General features: G+C 33.4%; 1 protein-coding gene across 1 annotated transcript; it reads right to left on the bottom strand.

Moving 5' to 3' along the window:
• Positions 1–3,877: 3,877 nt before the first annotated feature.
• LOC138330812 (uncharacterized) lies at positions 3,878–20,246 on the bottom strand. Its single transcript, XM_069278328.1, has 13 exons — positions 20,044–20,246; positions 16,124–16,284; positions 14,503–14,592; positions 13,778–13,934; positions 13,174–13,219; positions 10,960–11,124; positions 10,543–10,598; positions 9,915–10,055; positions 8,829–9,000; positions 8,439–8,546; positions 5,463–5,681; positions 4,640–4,853; positions 3,878–3,983 (listed from the first exon to the last, which is right to left on the bottom strand). Exons 1-13 carry the CDS (start codon positions 20,232–20,234, stop codon positions 3,946–3,948), a joined length of 1,758 nt encoding a protein of 585 aa, XP_069134429.1. The 5' UTR covers positions 20,235–20,246; the 3' UTR covers positions 3,878–3,945.
• Positions 20,247–21,436: the final 1,190 nt, after the last annotated feature.

Genomic DNA, 21,436 nt, shown 5'->3' with positions numbered 1-21,436 from the left:
AATTTTATTATTATTGTATCACACATTGCCTTAAAGCATATTTTAACGTGAGCAAAAACATTTCTACAACGTATTACCAAAATGAATATCATACTTGAAACTTTATATTCTCTTCATCACAAAATTGTGAAATTAGAAACATAAGATTATTTTAAGCATATTGTCGATTAATTTATTAAAAGCACTCGTGTAAACAGTGTACGTGTCACTTCTGTTTTAACAATTGTCCCTCCTGTTTAAAATGGAAGAGCTAACAGAAGTGACTGTTACAGAAAGGATATTTTATGAGGTTTTTTTTTTCAGAAAATCAAGACTGTTAAGAATCTTTAATTGTACAGTATGCAATCCATGCAATATATCTTTTTCGTCTCAACATCTTTAATCTTTACAGAATACCTGTAACAGAAGTGACATTTCAAAATGTACAAATCCATTTTTATGTACCTATTTTTTGATTTTCTTGTACTTAAGACCTCTGTCCTGTCTTTGATCAATGGCACAGTCCAGATTGTAGTGTGTGCCCTTTTTGTGTGTTGTGTTGTCACGTGGTTTAGCCATATATTGATTGTCATCGTCCGGGAGGAAAGGTAGGAAGACTAAAACCGACTTATCCCCCTCACACCGTGCCAAAATTTCCGTTGGAATTAGGCTCAAGCACATGCATGATACAGAAACTTTGGACTCGCACAGTGAAAGGCTTCGCTAATAAACAAGAGGCCAATGACCATGTACCTCCCTGGACACGACAACAAAGCTAAATATCAATATCAATTTATCACTGTATTGAATATTAAAGATGTTCCATCTCCGACAGAGCCTAAACGATTTTCATCATTTGAACAATAATATGTGTTCAATCGTGTATATACATATGTATACATTCTGTATGTCTAATTATCACAAAAACTAATATAAACTTATCTATTTTGCTTTTGGTGCATGCGCAATTAGTACTTCATCCAATATAGGACATAGTGCTACGGAATTTGTTCGAAATGCAATTAAATATTTTTTTTATTTCTCTTTTATCTTAAAGTAAAATAAAAAGTTTAAACTTTTCAATGGTGGTGTAAAGTATAGCTAGCTTGTGTAACATTTTGAAAAAAATACTTATTCGTCTGCTCCTGCTTTTGATAGAGAAAAACAAATACCGTTTGTCAGCGGTGGTGCATCTTTAAACTATTATATAGGCCAATTTAAATGACTGGTACATGTACCATTTATATATGCTTATAACAATTCTGTTACAATCGATCGATGTAAAATATTGGTCATCGTCAATGATAAATTTGACGTTCATTTAAAGATGCTCCACCGCTGACAAATGGTATTTTTTACTATCAAAAACAGGATAAGACGATTTGGTATTTTTCTTCAATTACAAAAGTTACTTACTTTACACCATTACCACCTTTGGAAAGTTTAAGCTTCTAATTTTACTTTAAGATAAAAATATTAGAAATAATTAATTGCATCCCGAAAAAATTCCATGCCACTATGTTCTATATAGAATGAAGTTCTGACTGCGCATGCACCAAAAACAAAATGAATTATTTTAAATTATTTTGTGTGTTAATAAGAAATATATATACACGATTAAACACCAATTAGTGTTCAAATGATGAGTATCATTTATGGTCTGTCGGCGGTGGAGCATCTTTAATTTACAAATACACATTGACTTCTCACATACTTATAACCTATTATAAAGAAAACGTATCGATGAACAATGAAATTAGGCTTGGCTATTGTATACACTGCTGTATCGCTAAATACTATGTTTATCTGATTTGCATGTTATACCATGTAACTGTTTTTTCGACAGTGTCAAATTAGCTATTCTCGCCATAATATAGCTTGGCTAAATTTAACTTGCGAATATAATTTGAGTAGTAGGTAAAATCCCGGACAACTTTACGGAAAGTGTTAAAACGATTGTGTCTTTATTTTCGCTATTATAGTCAGAAAAAGTTTTCAAACTGGCATTTTGCAAGGTTTAGTTTTGAGACTACTATTTTTTCGGGATAAAAGTTTGTCTTTCGGGTAATTGATTATTAGTTCGACATTTTGTTCATTCGTTCATGTTTTGTGAAGGAACAATCAAATTATACTACATCCCCCATTTTTCAGGGGTCACTATTACTGTCCCGATGTCCATCCTCGGACTACGCAAAAATGAAGGCAGTTAAAAAAAACATGGTCGACCAGGAGCCAGAAGAAATTCGTTACAGAGAACGACGCCATCTTCAAAGCCACAAGTCAACCATAATACACCGGTATTCGATTGTTTAGATGTCCATCAAAATACCAAATTATATCTTATCTGTTGACCCACACAGAGCCTTCAGTGTTACTATGACATAGTTCAGGGGTGGACATTACGACAGTGATAGTAACCCTTTTAATATTAAGGATGATTATACCTGAGCGACCTTCATAGCTTCTGAGTTATGAAATTTGTTACATTAGATTATGATCGTTAGAAGAACTGATTCCCAAATTTCTTTTATATGAGACTTTTATATGATGATAATCGGACAATTTGATAAATAAATGAATCTTCCTCAAATGCTGATAGTGACCCAGAAAAACTTATGTAGGTATGATGACTTGCTCAACGATGTCTACAGCGAAATATCAGCTAAGTAGACAATCATTCCAGGAAGAGAAGCAACCCCAATAGCCTTCTGTCTCACGCCAAAACCTAGCTACACTATCTATATACCGATCGACCATACATTACCATAGGTTTTTGATTGGAACTTAGGAAAGCTCCAGATTCATATAAAATACAGGTCAATTTCAATAACATTCCAGGAAAGTTTCATGTCAATGCCTTTCTTGCTCTTTTCAAGTAGGTAAATTTTCACCTGAAATTGACTTGAATTTACCTGAAGATATTTAGCATGTTTTGTTCTTTTCAGGTAGGTAAATTTCACATGAATTTGACTTGAATTTATCTGAAAATGTTTTCATATTTTGTCCTTTTCAAGTACATGTAGGTAAATTTCACATGAATTTGACTTGAATTTACCTGAAGATATTTAGCATGTTTTGTTCTTTTCAGGTAGGTAAATTTCACATGAATTTGACTTGAATTTATCTGAAAATGTTTTCATATTTTGTCCTTTTCAAGTACATGTAGGTAAATTTCACCTGAATTTGACTTGAATTTACCTGAAGATATTTAGGATGTTTTGTTCTTATCAGGTAGGTGAATTTCACTTGAAATTGACTTGTATTTACCTAGAGATGTTTATCACATTTAGTTCTTTTCATGTAGGTAAATTTCACCTAAAATTGACTTTAATTTACCTGAAGATATTTAGTATGTTTTGTTCTTTTCAGGTACATGTAGGTAAATTTCACCTCAAATTGACTTGAATTTACCTGAAGATATATAGTATGTTTTGCTCTTTTCAGGTACATGTAGGTAAATTTCACCTGAAATTGACTTAAATTAACCTGAAGATATTTAGCATGTTTTGTTCTTTTCAGGTTGGTATATTTCACCTGAAATTGACTCGAATTTACCTGATGATATTTAGCATTTTTTGTTCTTTTCAGGTAGGTAAATTTCACCTGAAATTAACTTGAATTTACCTGAAGATATTTAGCATGTTTTGTTTTTTTCAGGTTGTTAAATTTCACCTGAAATTGACTTGAATTTACCTGAAGATATTTAGGATGTTTTGGTCTTTTCAGGTACATGTAGGTTAATTTCACCTGAAATTGACTTGAATTTACCTGAAGATATATAGTATGTTTTGTTCTTTTCAGGTACATGTAGGTAAATTTCACATGAAATTGACTTTACCTGTAAATATTGACCCTGTGTAACAAATTGACATTGAAATAACAAATTCAGAGTCAGACATACGTTTTAATATGAGTTTTATTGTTTCAAGTGAAACGTTTACGCTCTGGAGGCAATTGGATGGATTTTCATAGAACCCAGGAATGTCCTACCTCGGGCTGCTCAGCTATTGCGAAAAAAAAACAAGAAAGAAAATACTTAATTTCATAAAAAGCATAAAGATGAAATATTTTTAAAATAACACACTTGAAGTTTTTAGACATTAATTCTCTACTAATTATTTATAAACTTAAAATGTGATCTTTATACATTTATAATAATCATGTTATACACATACAGTAAGTTGGGTTCACTTAATTAAATGATGTTGATGAATTTGCTACTTTGGTGTTTTTTCCACACAAAAGAAATATCTACCGATCGAAGGTTTATCCATGCGATGTTTTATCACTAACACAAGGAGATGTTAAGATTATGTAACTTCTTGTAAATTATATCAAATATTGTAGATCAAAGCATTTTATATAATCTTCATGACATATTCATATTATCTAGATTATGCAATTCGAATTACATGATGATGATACTGTAAATGGACTTATTTTAGCGCAGTCAAACTTTAGAGCTAATGTAGAAAACCGTAAATTATAACTGATTAGCGCAGTTATAAATTAGCGCGATTTGATTGTTCAAAACTGGAAATAGCCTTTTACACAATTTAGCGTTGTTCATAAATAACCGCTTCACAGAGGGCGTGAACACGCTAAATTAAAACTATCGATAAAATAAGTACTTCTATAGTAATTCTTTTAAACAACTCACTTGTTCCGTTGAACCAAAGCGTCAGTTTCCGATCAGTCCTTAGATCGATCTCGAACGTTTTCAACACCGTACCACTTTTCTTTACTTTGATGACGTAGTCTCCTTTGAAAACACTCTTCCATATTACTGAATTACAGTTTGGTACAGTCTCGGTCAGACTTGTCCTCCAATCGGTGTTTACAAGGTCCACGTACTTCTGCCCAGCTGCGTTGAGCTGAAATAAAAAGTCTGGATTAAGAATTGATTGCGCATGTTTTTTTAGAGGAGTAGATTCACGAATGAACTTTTTTTGGCCATGTTTTCTTCAAAGACATGTTTAAACACAACACAGCGCAACGAAACTTGTACCCATTTCTACCCAAACAGAAATGATATAAGCATTATAAAAATGCTTCATTTGATAAGACTGCATTTTGTCATTGAACTTGGTAGAAAATTTGCATTTTATTTATTTCAATTAACTTGTTCAGAAGGTGATGATAAATGTAGTATTAACGCTAATACGACTCTACAAAATTATCGATGTCGTTTAACATTCCCATTTTAAAAATTAAAAGCCGTTTTGGAAAGGTAGTGGGCCTTTAATAAACCCAAAAATAATATTTATTAAAATATAATTTTCAAAAATAGATGTTACTAATCTTTTTAATATAAAATCAAAAACATGTTGTTTGCATACTGAGTGAATCCGCGTAAATGTTTCTTACACAAGTTCTTAAAAGCATTTTCCTGTCATAACCCGATGAAATTAAAAAAGAATAGTAACATCAATGCTTAATTAATAACTTGAATAATGTTGGATTTGTTTATCACAAAGTCTCACTGTGATAGAGGATGTCCCTGTCGCAAGTGCAGCCGATGACTCAAAGATAGCTTCAGACCAGAAACCCCACAAGAGCACACCCTTCACTTGGCTGTGACTGAAAAAGACTTTCATGGCTTTATCCATTGCCTCGGTTTTGGCAGTGATGTTGTTCTCTTCGATAGACATTTCCGTGATCCATATCGGAAGCCCAGCTTCTGCAACCTTATCCAAACGATACTGAAATAAATACAAATAACAAGGATATAAAAGATACATTTTAAACAATCATTAACATTTCAATATATACATATATTTTGCTATAAAAACATAGTATTATTTCATAGTATAGTATAGTGACACCATCTTGTGATATGTGAATGTATACAATATCTATAGTGCCTGATGAATTTAACTATGTTAAACAATTCATAATAAACCTATTTAATTTTGCTTATTATGTAGACATGGAATTTTGCCAAGGCTAATGTGGTTGTTGCTGATCTACGAGGTCCCAGTGACGAAAGTTGAGGAGTTGGAGAGAGCAGTTAGCAATTATCTGCGGCGATGGCTAGGAGTCCCACCAGGATTTACTTCCGTAGGTTTGTATGGGAAATCCAACCAACTACAATTACCACTTTCGTCCATAGTAGAGGAGTTCAAGGTAGCGAAGTGTCGTCTAGTAATGACATTGCGAGATTCCTTAGATGTAAAAGTCAGTGGAGCAGGTGTCCCGACAAGGACAGGAAGAAAGTGGTCAGCATCAACATCTGTAGACTAGGTTGAAAGTATGCTCGAACTACGGGATGTGATTGGAAACGCGTGCAGTGGAAGGCAAGGGCTAGGGTTGCAACACTTTTCAGCAGTGGAAAAATGCATTAATGCCAGAGAGGCGCAAGATGGTTCAGAGCGAGATCAAGCGGGTAGAGGAGGATAAAAGGAGGGCAAAAGCTGTTGAGCTGGGAAAGCAAGGGGCGTTGATGAAGTGGGAATTACCAAACAAGAAATTATCTTGGTCAGAAGTGTGGAGGAAGGACCATTGCAGGATAGCATTCCTGTTAAGAGCTGTATATGACACACTGCAGTCCCCAGCAAATCTTCATCAGTGGAGACTTATTGAGGACCCATCATGTCACCTCTGTGGCAGTCAGGGATCAATGGCCCACATCTTGTCAGGGTGTTAGACATCATTGTCACCAGGTAGGTACAGATAGCGTCACGATAAGGTCCTCGCGAGCTGGCAATCATTGTAGAGGAAGAAAGGACGGGGAAGCGCCCAAAGTCAACACCTAGTAATACGAAGATCTTTGTAAGGGGAGGGCGAGACAGTGGAGCAAAAGAAGGCAGCTACAACATCATTGCTGGATAGAGGAAAGGACGAGAGCTCAAAGTGGACCTGGGTGGAAGACTTGTTTTCCCGATAGTGGAGACAACAATACGTCCCGACATGGTTCTGATATCAAACCAGTCCAGAACTATCATCGTAGTGGAGCTCACAGTACCTTGGGAAGAAAATTGTGAAGAGGCTCATGAAAGGAAGAACTTGAAGTATGCGGATCTAATAGCAGACTGCAAAGAGAAAGGATGGAAGACATGGCTGTTTCCAGTCGATGTTGGATGCAGGGGGTTTCCAGCTCAATCAACGAACAGACTCCTGCAACATTTAGGAGTACGGGGGAAGGCAATGTCATCAGCCTTGAGAAGAACTGGTGAAGCTGCTGAGAAAGCATCTTGCTGGTTATGGCACTGTCGGGGCGACTTGGAATGGACGTCAGGATCAATCGAGTAGTGGATTGGCCACCACTACTGACCCACCAACTGGAGGATATCGTGGTTTAGGGATGAAACATCTGATGATAGTTGGCGAACACCTGATGACGATGGAGACTTGGCAAGTGAGCACCGAGGGGCAGAAAACCAGGCATTTGAACTACATGGATGCCAGGAAGATGACGCAGCATTAGATCAGCTGTAAGTGTAATAATAGGGTAGAAAAAGTATTGAATAAACTGAGATGTCGAAATTATATTCTATTATCGATGTGAAAAGAAATATTATACTTCGATTTTCCACTTTTCTCATTGGCTATTGGCTTGACACGTAGTGGACGATTCATAACACTGAGCTCTTTCCGCTGTTATCACTATTATGACCTCACGACCGTGTCATATTGCGCGTGTGAATTTACATTGTTCAAAGGTATGGTTTCACAGGATGATGTCATATGGTCATCGTTCTTCTTGCATTAACATGCACATCAAAACAGATAATGTATTGGTATAGAAAATCCATATCGAATGTAGAGCGAGTTCGATCACAAACTATAAATACCATAGTGAAACTTAAGTGCGATCGAGCTTACTTTCATGTTGTGCGCATGTGCACATAAACAAGAGGTTGCAATGCGCATGTTTTATCGACTATAGCTCGACAACCGATTTCTTTTAGTCATTCTACGGTAACTAAACTTTTTTGCGCATGCGTCTTTTTTTGAAAACATATATAAATAGAATATAAAAATGAATAAATGGAAGAGCATGTCCATGGTCAATAGTCAGTAATCAAACTCGATCGTAAAAAAATAACGGCATTTGATTCGGTTCATATAGTGTTAGGCAGACTGCGTTATAGAATATGACATAATTGTCTCATGTGTCCCCGATTATAATATTCCATCAGGTCGACATAACAACATATATTGACCTCTCATTCATGTTTGATGTTGTTTTGGGTTTTCTTATTATTCAACGATGGTACTTCTTTATATCCGTTTTCTTTATTGATCAGCTTTAACCTCCACCAAGCTATTTGATTCAAAACATTAAGTTTGAAAAAAAAGTTTGGATGACAGCATTTTTTTTTCGTTTTAGAAAGCCTATTATTTTGAGACATGACAGTAGGACCTTCGAAGAGGTAAACGAAAGAAATAATTAATATTAGACAAGAAGATGAAGTTACTTTGATAGGAAATTTTATCAATATTTGAATATGGCTTACCTTAAGTCGTGTTACGTCGATGTCTCCGGACTGAAAATGACTTTGTATTCCGATTCCATGAAGAGGCACTCCGGCGGCCAAATAAGTCTTAGCCAGGTTTGCCATTGCCTATAAATGTAACACATGTTTCGTTTCATTTTTCATTTCAGAATATCTTATTGTCAGACAATGGAAATACCCCCTTGCCCCACTCAACTAAGAGATATGAACTTATTTAGATATAATATGTTTAATTAAAAATGTTTTTATTTTATTGATGACGACGTCTTCGTTTCGGTTTGAGATACCATTTTGTGCTTATGGATGTCTTTTTGGGTTATAAGATATTAAGTTTTTATTTTCATTTTAAGTCTGAAATAAAATCATCATGTGCTATGTTTTTAAAATTACCGTTGTGTATAATCCACTTTTTACTATGGAGTAGTCGTTGAGGAAGAGTTCGGCGTTTGGTTCAGCCGCGTGGACATCCCGGAACATATCCATGGAGATATTCAGATTTCCCGTTCTCCTTGCGTAAAGATCACCGTGTAGATTTTCATTATCGACATCCCAATGCTTAAGTCTAATAAAAAGAATTTGAGAATAACGATAAACATCAAACGCAGAACGTGCCGCGCAATAATACAAACTAATTCCGGAAGTAGTGAAAGGCGCATTCGCTTAGGTCTATTGTGTTTGTATTGACAAATCTTCAAAATACTCTGAAGTACCTAACCTTACTTTATAGAATATCGGATCATTTCGTCGTTTTATTTTTTCTTATCTTGTCTTTAAACTCCTTTTTTAGATAAATAAATAGTAATGTACAGTATATAATACAGTAAAACTTTGCTATAACGAATCCCATGGGACCAGAAGAAATAATTCCCTTAAACCTAAATATTCGCTATAGAGTTCCTGAAAGCTTATTAAAGTCATTGGCCGATTACAACCCGAATCAACGTAGTTACCAACATAACTCACAATTCTCAAGAAGTCGAGAAAAATATCTTCTTTGGCAGATATTCTTTAGCGACAATTAATTTTATACTCGTATTTGATTTCTACCAATCGATTCTATTTTGACACCAAGTTTCACTTTAGAACAGAGCTACACGCAATGCTTCAGAACAAAATTTTGGAAATAATTGTTATTGAACAGAATTTGCTGGACAAGACCACAATATCACTTTGAATCAAAAGGTAATTCGTTATAAGCAAATTCGTTATACGTTTCTCTGAGAAGTAAAGATAAAGTGGTGCCCAAACCGGGGAATAAAATCTACTTCATAATAAGCGAAATTTCGTATCAAGTATATTCGTCATAAGAAAGTTTTACTGTATATATAGTATATTTTGGAGGATTTTGTTATTTCTGCGATGTCTTACCAGATGCGTTATTTAACTGTGTGAACCAAAGTATTTGATTGATTTTGTTTTACTGGTTTTTTTTTAAATTGAATCAGTATTTCTTTTTGCAATGAATAATTAGCGAACCTGTCTTTGGTAAGACCGATAGCAGATGCAGTCCTGTTGTCGATGGCCTCTTTCATTTCGTCTGGGTCCATTATATTAGCTACCCAAAGAGGAACTTTGTCTTCAAATCCCCAGAATACAGCGTGACCACGCACAGATAATCTATAATTACAAAAAATTTATACAAATAGTATGTATCATTTTTATATATATTCTTAAATGTTTTAATTGAATTTGTCCCATGTTTTATTTGAATTCGCCCCATGTTTTAATTGAATTCGCCCCATGTTTAATTTGAATTCGCCCCATGTTTAATTTGAATTCGCCTCATGTTTAATTTGAATTCGCCCCATGCTTAATATGAATTTGCCCCATGCTTAATTTGAATTCGCCCCATGTTTTATTTTTTTAAACATCGCTAGTATAATTTGCTTTATGCGATTTGTTTATGTAGTTTGGATAGTTAACTGTGAACATAGCACATAAAAACGGTTTACATAATTTACATTTTATCTTTATTCTTCCGTGAAATGATTGATTGATTATTGCAAGATTAGGTAAATGGAGTTTTTTTCTGAATCAGGTTACTGGGGATGATTCTCGACCATTTAGGTTTTTAACCTGACTGATAAATGTTCAGTTGACTTACCCATTATCTAATAGGTCGTTGAGGGTGGCATTAGCGTCCTCAAATTCAATAACTCCCTGTAAAATAAATTACAATAGCAAAAAGTGTCTCAGCTAAAATTGTTTTCTATATACATTGTTTGATTTTTTCAGAGTTTTAAACTCAGTGCTTATATCATGTACGAAACTTCTTTTAATTGATTAAACAATTAAACGAAATATTTCATTAATTTCATTAGGGACCATTTTCAAGAAATCGGTACGCAACAACATTGTTTCCAGCGACATCAGGATGACGTCACAAATAGGTTTTTAAGAAAGCAAACTTAACCAATTAGATGTAGCTTTCCCTGAGTAATAGAACATTGATAACATGAAGATGCATTGGAGTATAAATTCTGAATACAGAAAAAACGCAAATTCAAACATGTATAATAACCTTCGTCGCTTCCATACCCTTCCATTTGAGGGCATTTTCTAGGACGGCCCAGTTAGGTTTGAGTGTGTTGTATACAAAGTCCTTGTAAAAACCGTAATTGGGATCTGCCCATAGCTTGGCTTTAACAGCCGTTCCATGTCCAAAGTCGATAGTTTTTTGCTGAACCTTAAATCGAAAAGTGATATGTGTAATAATGATCAGAATTGTAGCCGTCAGACGTCTTACTATTTTCGCGGATTATGGACATGACCGCGAAACTTTTATTGATCCGTGAAATATCAAGAATTGGTTGAAGAGTATTAATATAAAATCGAGAAATTCGATTCGCTTAAATTTAATTTTCCCAGGTTTGGCTTCAAATTGCGAACATTTTGACCCGCTCGCTTTTACACATGCGAACTCTTTGTACCAACATAAAAAATAAAGGAAAGGCATCAGTGATAATACATTAGGGTTAGCTGAATATTTTATGCTTATCAGAATATCCGATTTTTTCTGGGCTCATGGTAACTTCAGAAGTCAAAGATCAAAGGGTAAAAATTCACATTTCTCTTGTTTAAGTTAGGTCCATACTTTTGAAAACCGCGCCAGTTCATATGACGCGAAACCCGAAGCTGCAGAAGTTGTTTTGGATTCCAGAATGGTTTTCCAATAATATACGACATTCCACTTGGATATTTTTTCAATAGGTGAAAATTGTCTACATATAATATTGAATGTTTAAAATCATTAAATATATCAAACAAAAGCAATGAAGTGAATATTAGATGCTATCCCTGAGGTTTTTGCGGTCCCTGTCGTAAATGGGAATGGATTTTCAAACACCGGATGTAACAATCGTCGCTATAAATGATAAGTGGGGACCCGCCCGTACCGAAATTCCGGAATTCTAAAACAATTGCCTACGGATTTCATGAAAACACAAAATTTGGAGAAAAATCAGAAAAATATACAGATACGATATCACGAAAACGTATGAACTGATGTGGGATGTTTTTTGTGGCATGATTTAAAAAAAATAGTCAATTATGACCAATCTTAGTCCGGGATAAAATGGGGGTAGGGTTGTGAGTTACCAACTTCAAGCTCACAAAATTGTGAAAATTTGAACTCGGACTCCATGTTTTTATATGATATCTGAAAAATATATTACCGTGGGCATATCATATACAAATATTGTGAAATTGACATGGATTTTCATTTCTTTTTTTGTCTATTCATCGATTTTTATGGGCGAAAATATGGCAAAACATGATAATTACGTATAGAAACGGTCCTCGGAAATAACAAAAAATAGTAAGCATTTGTAAAAATATAATGATTTTGTATATTGTTCTATCGTAAGAAATTAAGGACAAAAAGTCAACAGGATTGAGACTACATTCATCCAAATATTACAGAAAACATGTTTTTATGAATTTTTCTATTTTCGGCCAACAAATGTGTACGGATGGTATATTTCAAGTTCAAATATCTCAAAACGTAGTTCGAGAACACCCATTTTTCTATACAGATTTGAAATCTGAATGAAAAATGCAAGAAAATAAGACATGTTGAAACAAAAATGACATGGGTTTTCCTAAACGTATAGAGCTACATTAAGTCCTAATTAATCAAATATAAGAATTTATTTAGTTTCCAGGTTTTGCTTGTAGATGTTTGTAAAAAAAGAAAATAAAAACTAGGTCTCAGTGGCCTAGTCAAGTATTTGTCTATTTTAGCATAAAAAACGTGAATATATTTGCTGAAAACTAAGATTTTTCAAGAATTTGATAGCTAGAGATTGATGTTTAGCACTGCAAGTGGATTTTGACCTGCTTAAAATGATTGCACCCTTGGTTCATATTGGCTAGGGCATATGCATAAATTAGGTCATGTTCAATAAACGGTATCATCTGCCCACTGAACATCCTCTGTTTTCTCATGTTTTAAGCAGAATTTTAAATTAAAGCAACGCCTTCACTGGAGATAGAGTGTTAGAATTCTGCTTGTGGGTCCATTAAACAATGAAAATGTGGATGTTCAGATTAGGAAACAATATGCAACTGGCTCTAAGGTATATTCATACAAAATATTTGCTCACCACTGAGTTGCCGTAAAACGGCCCAAAATGATAAACCTCCTTTGCCCGCTTTAACGTTTTAAATCCATAAATAACAAAATCAAACAAAATTCAACGAGAATGCCAAAATACTTTGGTTATATGCAACATACCTCTACTTCAATACCACTGAGAGAAATACCTTGTTCTGCTAGAAATCTGAAATATGAATATAAGGTAGATATTGTATTAAAAACAATAAGTCAGGTCAGGAGAAAAAAACTGACCAATCACCAGCCTACAGAGACTTTCTTTGAAGACTACAGGGAGAGCGACGCCCAACTTCAACGCCACACAGACGGAAATATACTGTTATACATTTGCTTTGATGAACATCAAATGATCAATCAAATGTACCTCTGTGTTATGTTGCCTCCAATTAATATATGAGATAGCCCAGGGGTAAATACAATGTGAGTGATAGTAACCCCTGGAGTGTCGAGGATGGTGTTGTAAAGGTCAATTATTAGATAACATATATATCTACAATAACCTACATTTCGAGTACTCTGAACGTCAAAATGTGAAGGTCGCTATTTTGTCAAAACATCCTCAAATCACGTCAAGGCTTACCAACGTCAGGTCGTGACGTCACAATTGATTTCTAACCAATGAAAAGCAATCCAGGTTATATTATACCAGTGGCATGTGCAAAATTATTACACGAGGGAAATCACTGGATATCAGGCGGATGAGTTTAAATTTTTTTATACTTACGCGACATCTAGTTGAGATTTTCTAATGGCATCGATACTGTTAGCTGCTGTGGTCTGCCAGTTCGGATCTGGCACAAGTTCCACAAGGCTCGCATCATCGAAGAAATAGTTAACACCACCTTCTGGTATCTTAATGATAATCTTTACATGCGTCATATCTAAAAATAACATTCAGAAATAAATAATAATATTCAGAAATAAACAATAACATTCAAAAATAAACACCAACATATATAAATATACACCAAAATATATAAATAAACAATAACATTCAAAGATAAACACCAACATATATAGATAAACACCAAAATATATAAATAATTAATAACATATATAAATAAACAAAAACATTCAAAAATAAACACCAACGTATATAAATAAACACCAAAATATATAAATAAACAATAACATTCAAAAATAAACACCAACATCCAGAGTTTAACAATAATATTCAAAAATAAACACCAACATACGTAACTAAACAATAACATCCAGAAATAAACGATAACCTTCAGAAATAAACAATAATATCCAGAAATAAACAATAACATCCAGAAAAAACTATAATATCTAGAAATAAACACCAACATATATAAATAAACAAAAGCATTCAAATATCAGAATAATATCCAGAAATAATAACCAACACCCATATTTAAACAACTGGAAAATAAATACCTTTATCTAAAATCAGACAATATGTTGAAATTATCCATGTTATCTTACCATTAGAAAGCTGAATGTCGCCTCCAATCTCTAGCCAGGATCCCGGTCTGACATATTTCTGTAAGCTCAATGTAGTGTGTTGAAAGCTATCTGGAAATAAATACACAGTAACGAAATCTAATTATTCTTATCTTTATTATCAAAAATCTTTAAACATGTAATCGAACGCACCGTTACACGAATTATGGTGACGTTATTTATTGTCGTGAAGAGTACATGTTATGACGAATGCACATAGAAATTAAGGACCTGAATAATATGACATGATTATGTGTATTACGTATTTACACCCGCGAAACTTAACAACCATCTAGTAACTAGCCATCATCCGCTTAATAAGACCACTTTTCAGGGTCCGAAATGCCAGTTTTAACACAATTCAACCTGTGTATATAGTCCACCTAGCTATAAATTTTCCCTTTGTCCTTTGGGAGCCTTTATAGATAGATTAGACTGTGTAGCAAAAATATTTGAATGACAAATTTGATCCAATTGATTAAGTGTACTACAATAGAAAAATAAGAATTATCCCCCATGAGAGAGCGAGACAAAGTTAAGAACAACCTTTGGGACAAGATTCTTAAGGATCTGCTCTAGTCAAAGTCAATTTTTTTCCCTTATATATATATATTTTTTTGGAAATAGAAATCCATACCTAAGTTAAAAATGTGATAAAAATAACACGGTGGTGTGTTTGATTTTGAGGTTTTGTGAATCAAAGATGGCAATTTGACGTGAATTGTTATTTTAACCGAATTTCACTGTATTGAGCATACCCACGACAAACTAAAACAATATTTTGCAAAATTAGTTGCCTAATAAGTATGACAATTTGCAAAATTGACAAAACCAATGTTTTCTTTATGATACTATAACACAGTCAACAAAATATTTTTGCTCATGTTAATCCTACCCCATAAATTATCAAAATGAAAATAACTTGTTTTTACAATGATTGGCAGATTTAACGTTTCACAGAAAAAGATCTTATGACTTACTTTTTCTAAACTTTGCAGTTATAAGAAAATAGTTGCTGTTTCTAAAACTACCATAAAACAGGGGTTAAGTGTTTGATGTTTTTATCACATTACAAAATTTGTTATTTTCAGTACTTTTTGCTAAAAATTTAATAAATAAATATCTTCAATTGAACATAAAAATTTAAAACCAATATGTTATGATTCCAACCTTAAACGCTTATTATTTTCATCTCAGTAAACCTTAAGAGATTCAAAGCAAAAATTAAGTTGATGCAGCTAAAATTGTTGCCGCACCGGCGAGTTAAGTAAACATGTTGTAGTAAAAAATTGTGAAATTTCACTTCTCTATGAAGTGTAAGAAACGCATCTTTTCAAAATGGTCGCCAAATCGGTCATTTATTAAAATTTGTGTATAAAAAATGTATTGGCAAAAAAATATGTCTATTTTTACATAGTTTCCTTATGGCAACTTGCTACAATTAAATTGAGAAAATCACAAAAATCTCTTTGATTTATGTTGAAACGAGACTTCAACGATAATGAATCTTCACCAGAGCAAATCTTCAAGCTGCCGAACACTCGACAAGTCTTGTCAGCTTTTATAGATATTGACATATAGCACATAAGATAACCATACTTACTATCACTCAATGTTTCCTTTGTGGTGACTTGTACGGTATGGTTCAGTAGGCCATCGGCTAGGTTTTCCAGTTTGATGTATGCGGAGAATGCGTATATCTTTCCGGCAGAGATACCATCATTGGGACCTATATCGTATCTAAGTCCGGCCCAAGATGCTGCCCTATAAAATGGAAGGCGATGACAGTCTTTTAGTCTTTTAATTTTCCCTATCTTATTTTGATTTTATGTAGTGTTTTGGTCAAATACAATGGGAAGTCCATGTAGTACGTGTTTATTTACACAAAATTTTACAGAAAGTTTTTATTTTTGTTATATGTATTAGCATAGGAAGATTGACAGGTTAAGAAATCATTATACTAAAACATACTTAGTAGACTTTAAATAAACCAAACTTATTTTATGTTTTAACTCCATAAAATCTATTTAAGCTTATTCTCTTAAATAAATCTATAGTTTATATTCTCGTGAAATTCAAAATTTCTTCATCTTCAGGGACTCTTTCGCTGTTGAAGCAGCCAATCAGAAGCGACGTTACAATTGGTGTCCCTAGATTTTTAATGTTTTTCTCGTTAAGTCATTTTAACTGATAGTAAAACAATTAAAAAAAAAAAAAACAAATAAACAAACAAACTCATCATTATTTACTTTGTAGGACGTTTTCTTCTGCACATGTTTCAGTTATACCATTGCGCCTGCCAATAATTGGCTGGTTACTCTCGTTAATTTTGCACAGTTTTTCATGAAAATTTAATTGCTGATACATTAAATGTAGGACGATTTATAATGTTCTTCATTTCTCAAGGTCAGAACCAACATGAGAATAAACTATTTATAGATTTAAAGATGTTCCACCGCTGACAAATAGTATTTTTCCACTATCAAAAACAGGAGCAGACGATTAAGTATTTTTCTTCTGTTACAAAAATTACTTACTTTACGCCATTACCACCATTGAAAAGTTTGAGCTTCTAATTTTACTTCAAGTTAAAAATATGAAAAATGATTAATTGCATCCCGAAAAAAAATCCGTGGCACTATATTCTATATGAAATGAAGTACTGATTGCGCATGCACCAAAGGCGAAATTAATTATTCTATATTATTTTTTGTGTTAATAAGGCATATATAGACACGATTAAACACAAATTATTGTTCGAATGATGTATCATTTATGCTCTGTCGGCGGCGGAGCATCTTTAAATTCCTGTTCGTTTTAACACGTATTTCTACTAGAGATTCATAAACTATTTTAATGACATTTTTTAAATTATTTTTTAGAACAGATCGCAAATACATGATATAGACCCCATTTTTGTTGCAGTTTAATGTTTGAAAAGTATCTATCTTACCGACTTACTGATTCACTTTAATGGTTCAACGATTTATATCTATTGAAAGTAGGGACATACGAATTAGTTTTTTTTTTCAGTGATCACATTTACTTACTTTACACTTTAAAATAAAAAAAAAAACATTCATATGTATCTGTATGTTAATTAGACCCTCAGCGTTAAGGGAGTAGAACGACTGGTTCTTCCGTTGTCAGTATAATGTTGTACGTGAGTTGGTGTCTTCAGCAGGCAGCATGCTTCAGTAATATGGTACTATAAAAGGACAGGAGTTTCACTATACGAGAAGACACAACACGAACATACCGCAGTCTCCCTAAACACGTACAACTTACTTCATACATGTTACACACCGCATACATGGGAGGCCGTCCTTAACTGACCCTAGCTATCAATAGGATGTTAATTAATCAAACAAACATACATATCAGACACAGGATTAAACATCAATTATTTTGCACATGTGCTGTCGCCGGTGCAGCATCTTTAACAAAGTATTTATTGATGATAATGATGGTAAAATTAATAGTATCTTCCATGTTACTGTCATGCTGTAATTTTTACAGTTTTGATCACGCGTTAATAACCGACACGTGTGAAATTCAATACGATAAAGTGACAACTGCACCTGATGTTAAAGCAGCAGTTGCAAACGAACGCATCCGACCCCTTAGGTAATATAACTCTATCGATATTTACATCTGGTACAGACAGCAATAAACAACGTAACCGCGTTTTTGACTAACGTATAATGGCCTTGCTTCACGATGTATAAAATGGTACATCAGAAAAGTTAATATTGATCCCAGCCAATTATTTAATATAACCTACTTTCATTCGCGTGTGGTTTATTTTCTCGAATTTCGCGATGAAAGTAATTTTGCGATAATTTATTCCTGCGGAGTCATTATGAAATGGAATTCGCGAAATTTCTTATTCACTAAAAAATGGTTTACAGTATACGATCCTTACACGACAGGTACAATTTCATTGGTACGATTTCAGTGGTATGATTTCAATAAAATTTCAATAGTATGATGTCAATGATAAGCTTTCAATATTAGGATTTCACTGGTATTATTTCAATAAAATTTCAATAGTATGATGTAAATGATAAGCTTTCAATATTAGGATTTCACTGGTAATATTTCAATGGTATGATTTCATTGGTATGATTTCAATGATAAGATTTCAATATTAGGATTTCACTAGTATGAATTCAAAGATAAGATATCAATATTAGGATTTCACTGGTATATATTGAATGATAACATTTCAATATTAGGATTTACTAGTATGATTTTAATGATTATATTTCACTGGTTAGATTTCAATGGTATGATTTCAATGATAAGATTTCAATATTAGGATTTCAATAATATGAATTCAAAGATAAGATTTCATTATTAGGATTTCACTGGTATGAATTTAATGATAACATTTCAATATTATGATTTTACTGGTACGATTTCAATGATAGAATTTCACTGGTAAGATTTTCATGGTATGATTTCATTAGTGAGATTTCAATGGTAAGAATTTACAGATAAGATTTTTTAATAAACATATAGCACTAAAATTGGTTTTCTTAAAATTGACTTATATTTTCATAATTCAAGACTACTGCCTGGTGAGGTAAGGTAAATCTACTTCATTTATTGCGTAATTTCGCGTGAGAGCTTAAACAAAAATCTGAATATTTCGCCAATAATTATATACAAAACGTAATAATGTATGCATGGTCGTTAGTGAGAACCCTTGTTGAAAATTTACAAAAATGAAATATTGTATACAGGTTTTACATGTTTCGGACACTTTCTACGAAATAAAGCAAATATAGAAAATAAAAAGTGTAATAATTAATTTTCCCTAAAAGCTATATTCATCGCAAGCTGTTGGAATGGATTTTCACTGTTTGAGGTTTGAATGGTTATATGGCTTTGTTACATAGTTTAAAGATAATTCAGTCGGTTTAGAGAACGCTGACAGAATGTCGTCTAACGTTAAAATGTGAATCCCCTAAATAGTTTGTGCTTTATTCATATTTATCAAGGTTAATCAAATTGCAAACTAGATATTATGCGTAACAGCATTTATTAATCAAATCAACATATATAACACAATACTTTTGTGACATATACTATTTTACGATTTTCATTTAAGCATTAAACTATCTTCCTATGGCATGTATGGTCTAAACAGATGCAAGAGCTTTGCAGACAATCTTGTGAAATGATTGTCTGCAAAGCTCTGGCATCTATATAGACCATATAAGGTCATAGGAAGATATTTTTATGCTTATATGCTTATATTTACATTATCAACTCATTTCAGGGTCTGCATTAACATTTTTTTAATCTAGACCAGGAAAACCGTTTATCAACGACGATTTGATCCACAAGATGAAACAACCGTTTAGACGGTGATCAGTTGACGTCCCCACGTCAACATTAGTGACGTCATAATGGTCACGTTTTTGGTGTCCGTTATACCGTCATATACTTCACTTTGCCTTGGTTAATTTACATAGAAGAAGTGACAAGTAAATGTAAATAGATATCTAAAAATACCTGTTACTGATGTAGACACTCTGATTCCCGGTATGTTTCTCTGTGGTTTTTAAGTCCCAGGAACATCCCGCTTTGCTCCAAGGTGTCCCAAGGTTTGGGTCCTCAAATCCACCATTCTGTAGTAGATTAGTCCCATCGGCGCCCAGTAGGAAAGTCCAGACCAAAAGGAGGTACACCAGTGGTAGCGCCATACTTCTGTTTTAATTAGCTGACGGGGTTATGAAAATATATATTTATTAAGCATAATATTTATACATTGCTACGACAGCTTTACCTCAGCATTCTTGTTTCTTATTGGCTGGGTATTGTAGCCATAGAGATCGCATCACATAAGACACATATATCGATCGGAACTCCTCGGAGGAATAATAAGTTACATCTGAGGAGTTTCGAGTGATAAATCTATACATTTGTTGGTAAGCAGGCGTAACGCCAGCAAATAATCCTTGAGGGTGTATATACAATTTAAAATCGTGTGTATGTATATCTATTCGAAATTTTCATTATCAAAATATATTTTTTATGTTAATGTATAACATATGCCTCAAGATGAAGTGATGTGTCGCAAACGAGACATCTCTGACTTCAGTAAACGAGTTTTGAAATAGATAAATAAAAAAAAAATAAAAAACATTTTGAGATGGACATTAAATGCAAAGTAACAGGCCGGTATCACCAGATCGCATTAAAAACAGCATTAACGTCATTGATCAATCTTTGATCAACCAAATTTTTACGCCCTTAATGACTACAGATTTTCCACGTAGCCGTGTTGTCAGGATGATATTGGATATCACCGAAAGTGCTGATGGGGGTAGCGAAGGATATGTAAAGCAAACGAAAATAAATTAAAATAAAAGTAAGAGAAAAATATAATGATGCATGTACGAAAGGAAAACAAAGTTGTTACCATTCCATCGCTGTCCACGGGAAAATGTCTAAAGCCCTCACAATAATGATCAAAATTTAAAAAAAAATGTATATATATAAATATGTTGCAAGATATCACAGAAAATTGTGGGACTTTGTTGTGCAAATAAACATTGACCAATCATGCATGTGAAGCTGCTTCATTTCTCATGAATCCTGAATTTATGAACTTCAAGTAACCTCGACCAACATTGTTCACCTTCATGTCAATAGCATCTTTGAAAATGTGTGGTTGTGTTTGTATATATAATAATACGCCAAGTGTCAAAATATATTTTCTCAAAAAGATTTTTTTTTTCTTTCGGTGTTGAAAGAAATGTACAATGTATAAGTTCTGCATGAATTTAGCATTTTCGATAACATGGAGTTTTTATTTGCTAGTGTTGATAGTTTAATTATATATATTATTTCACTATATCTGATATTTCGCTATATCTGATATTTCGCTATATCTGATATTTCG

The sequence above is a fragment of the Argopecten irradians genome, chromosome 9, assembly GCF_041381155.1.
Source record: "Argopecten irradians isolate NY chromosome 9, Ai_NY, whole genome shotgun sequence".
Taxonomy (NCBI): domain Eukaryota; kingdom Metazoa; phylum Mollusca; class Bivalvia; order Pectinida; family Pectinidae; genus Argopecten; species Argopecten irradians.
The sequence above is the reverse complement of the archived record's forward strand: the minus strand, read 5'-3'. Positions and strand labels throughout refer to the sequence as shown.

Bases quoted from the DNA above. Each gene is read 5' to 3' on its own strand.
- LOC138330812 (XM_069278328.1), bottom strand. From the start codon at position 20,234: ATGGCGCTACCACTGGTGTACCTCCTTTTGGTCTGGACTTTCCTACTG. The intron at 13,220-13,777 runs GTAAGTATAAAA...TTCATATTTCAG, and splicing joins AAATCTCAACTAGATGTCGC to ATTTCTAGCAGAACAAGGTA. The intron at 10,056-10,542 runs GTAAGTCAACTG...TTGTAATTATAG, and splicing joins AACGACCTATTAGATAATGG to ATTATCTGTGCGTGGTCACG.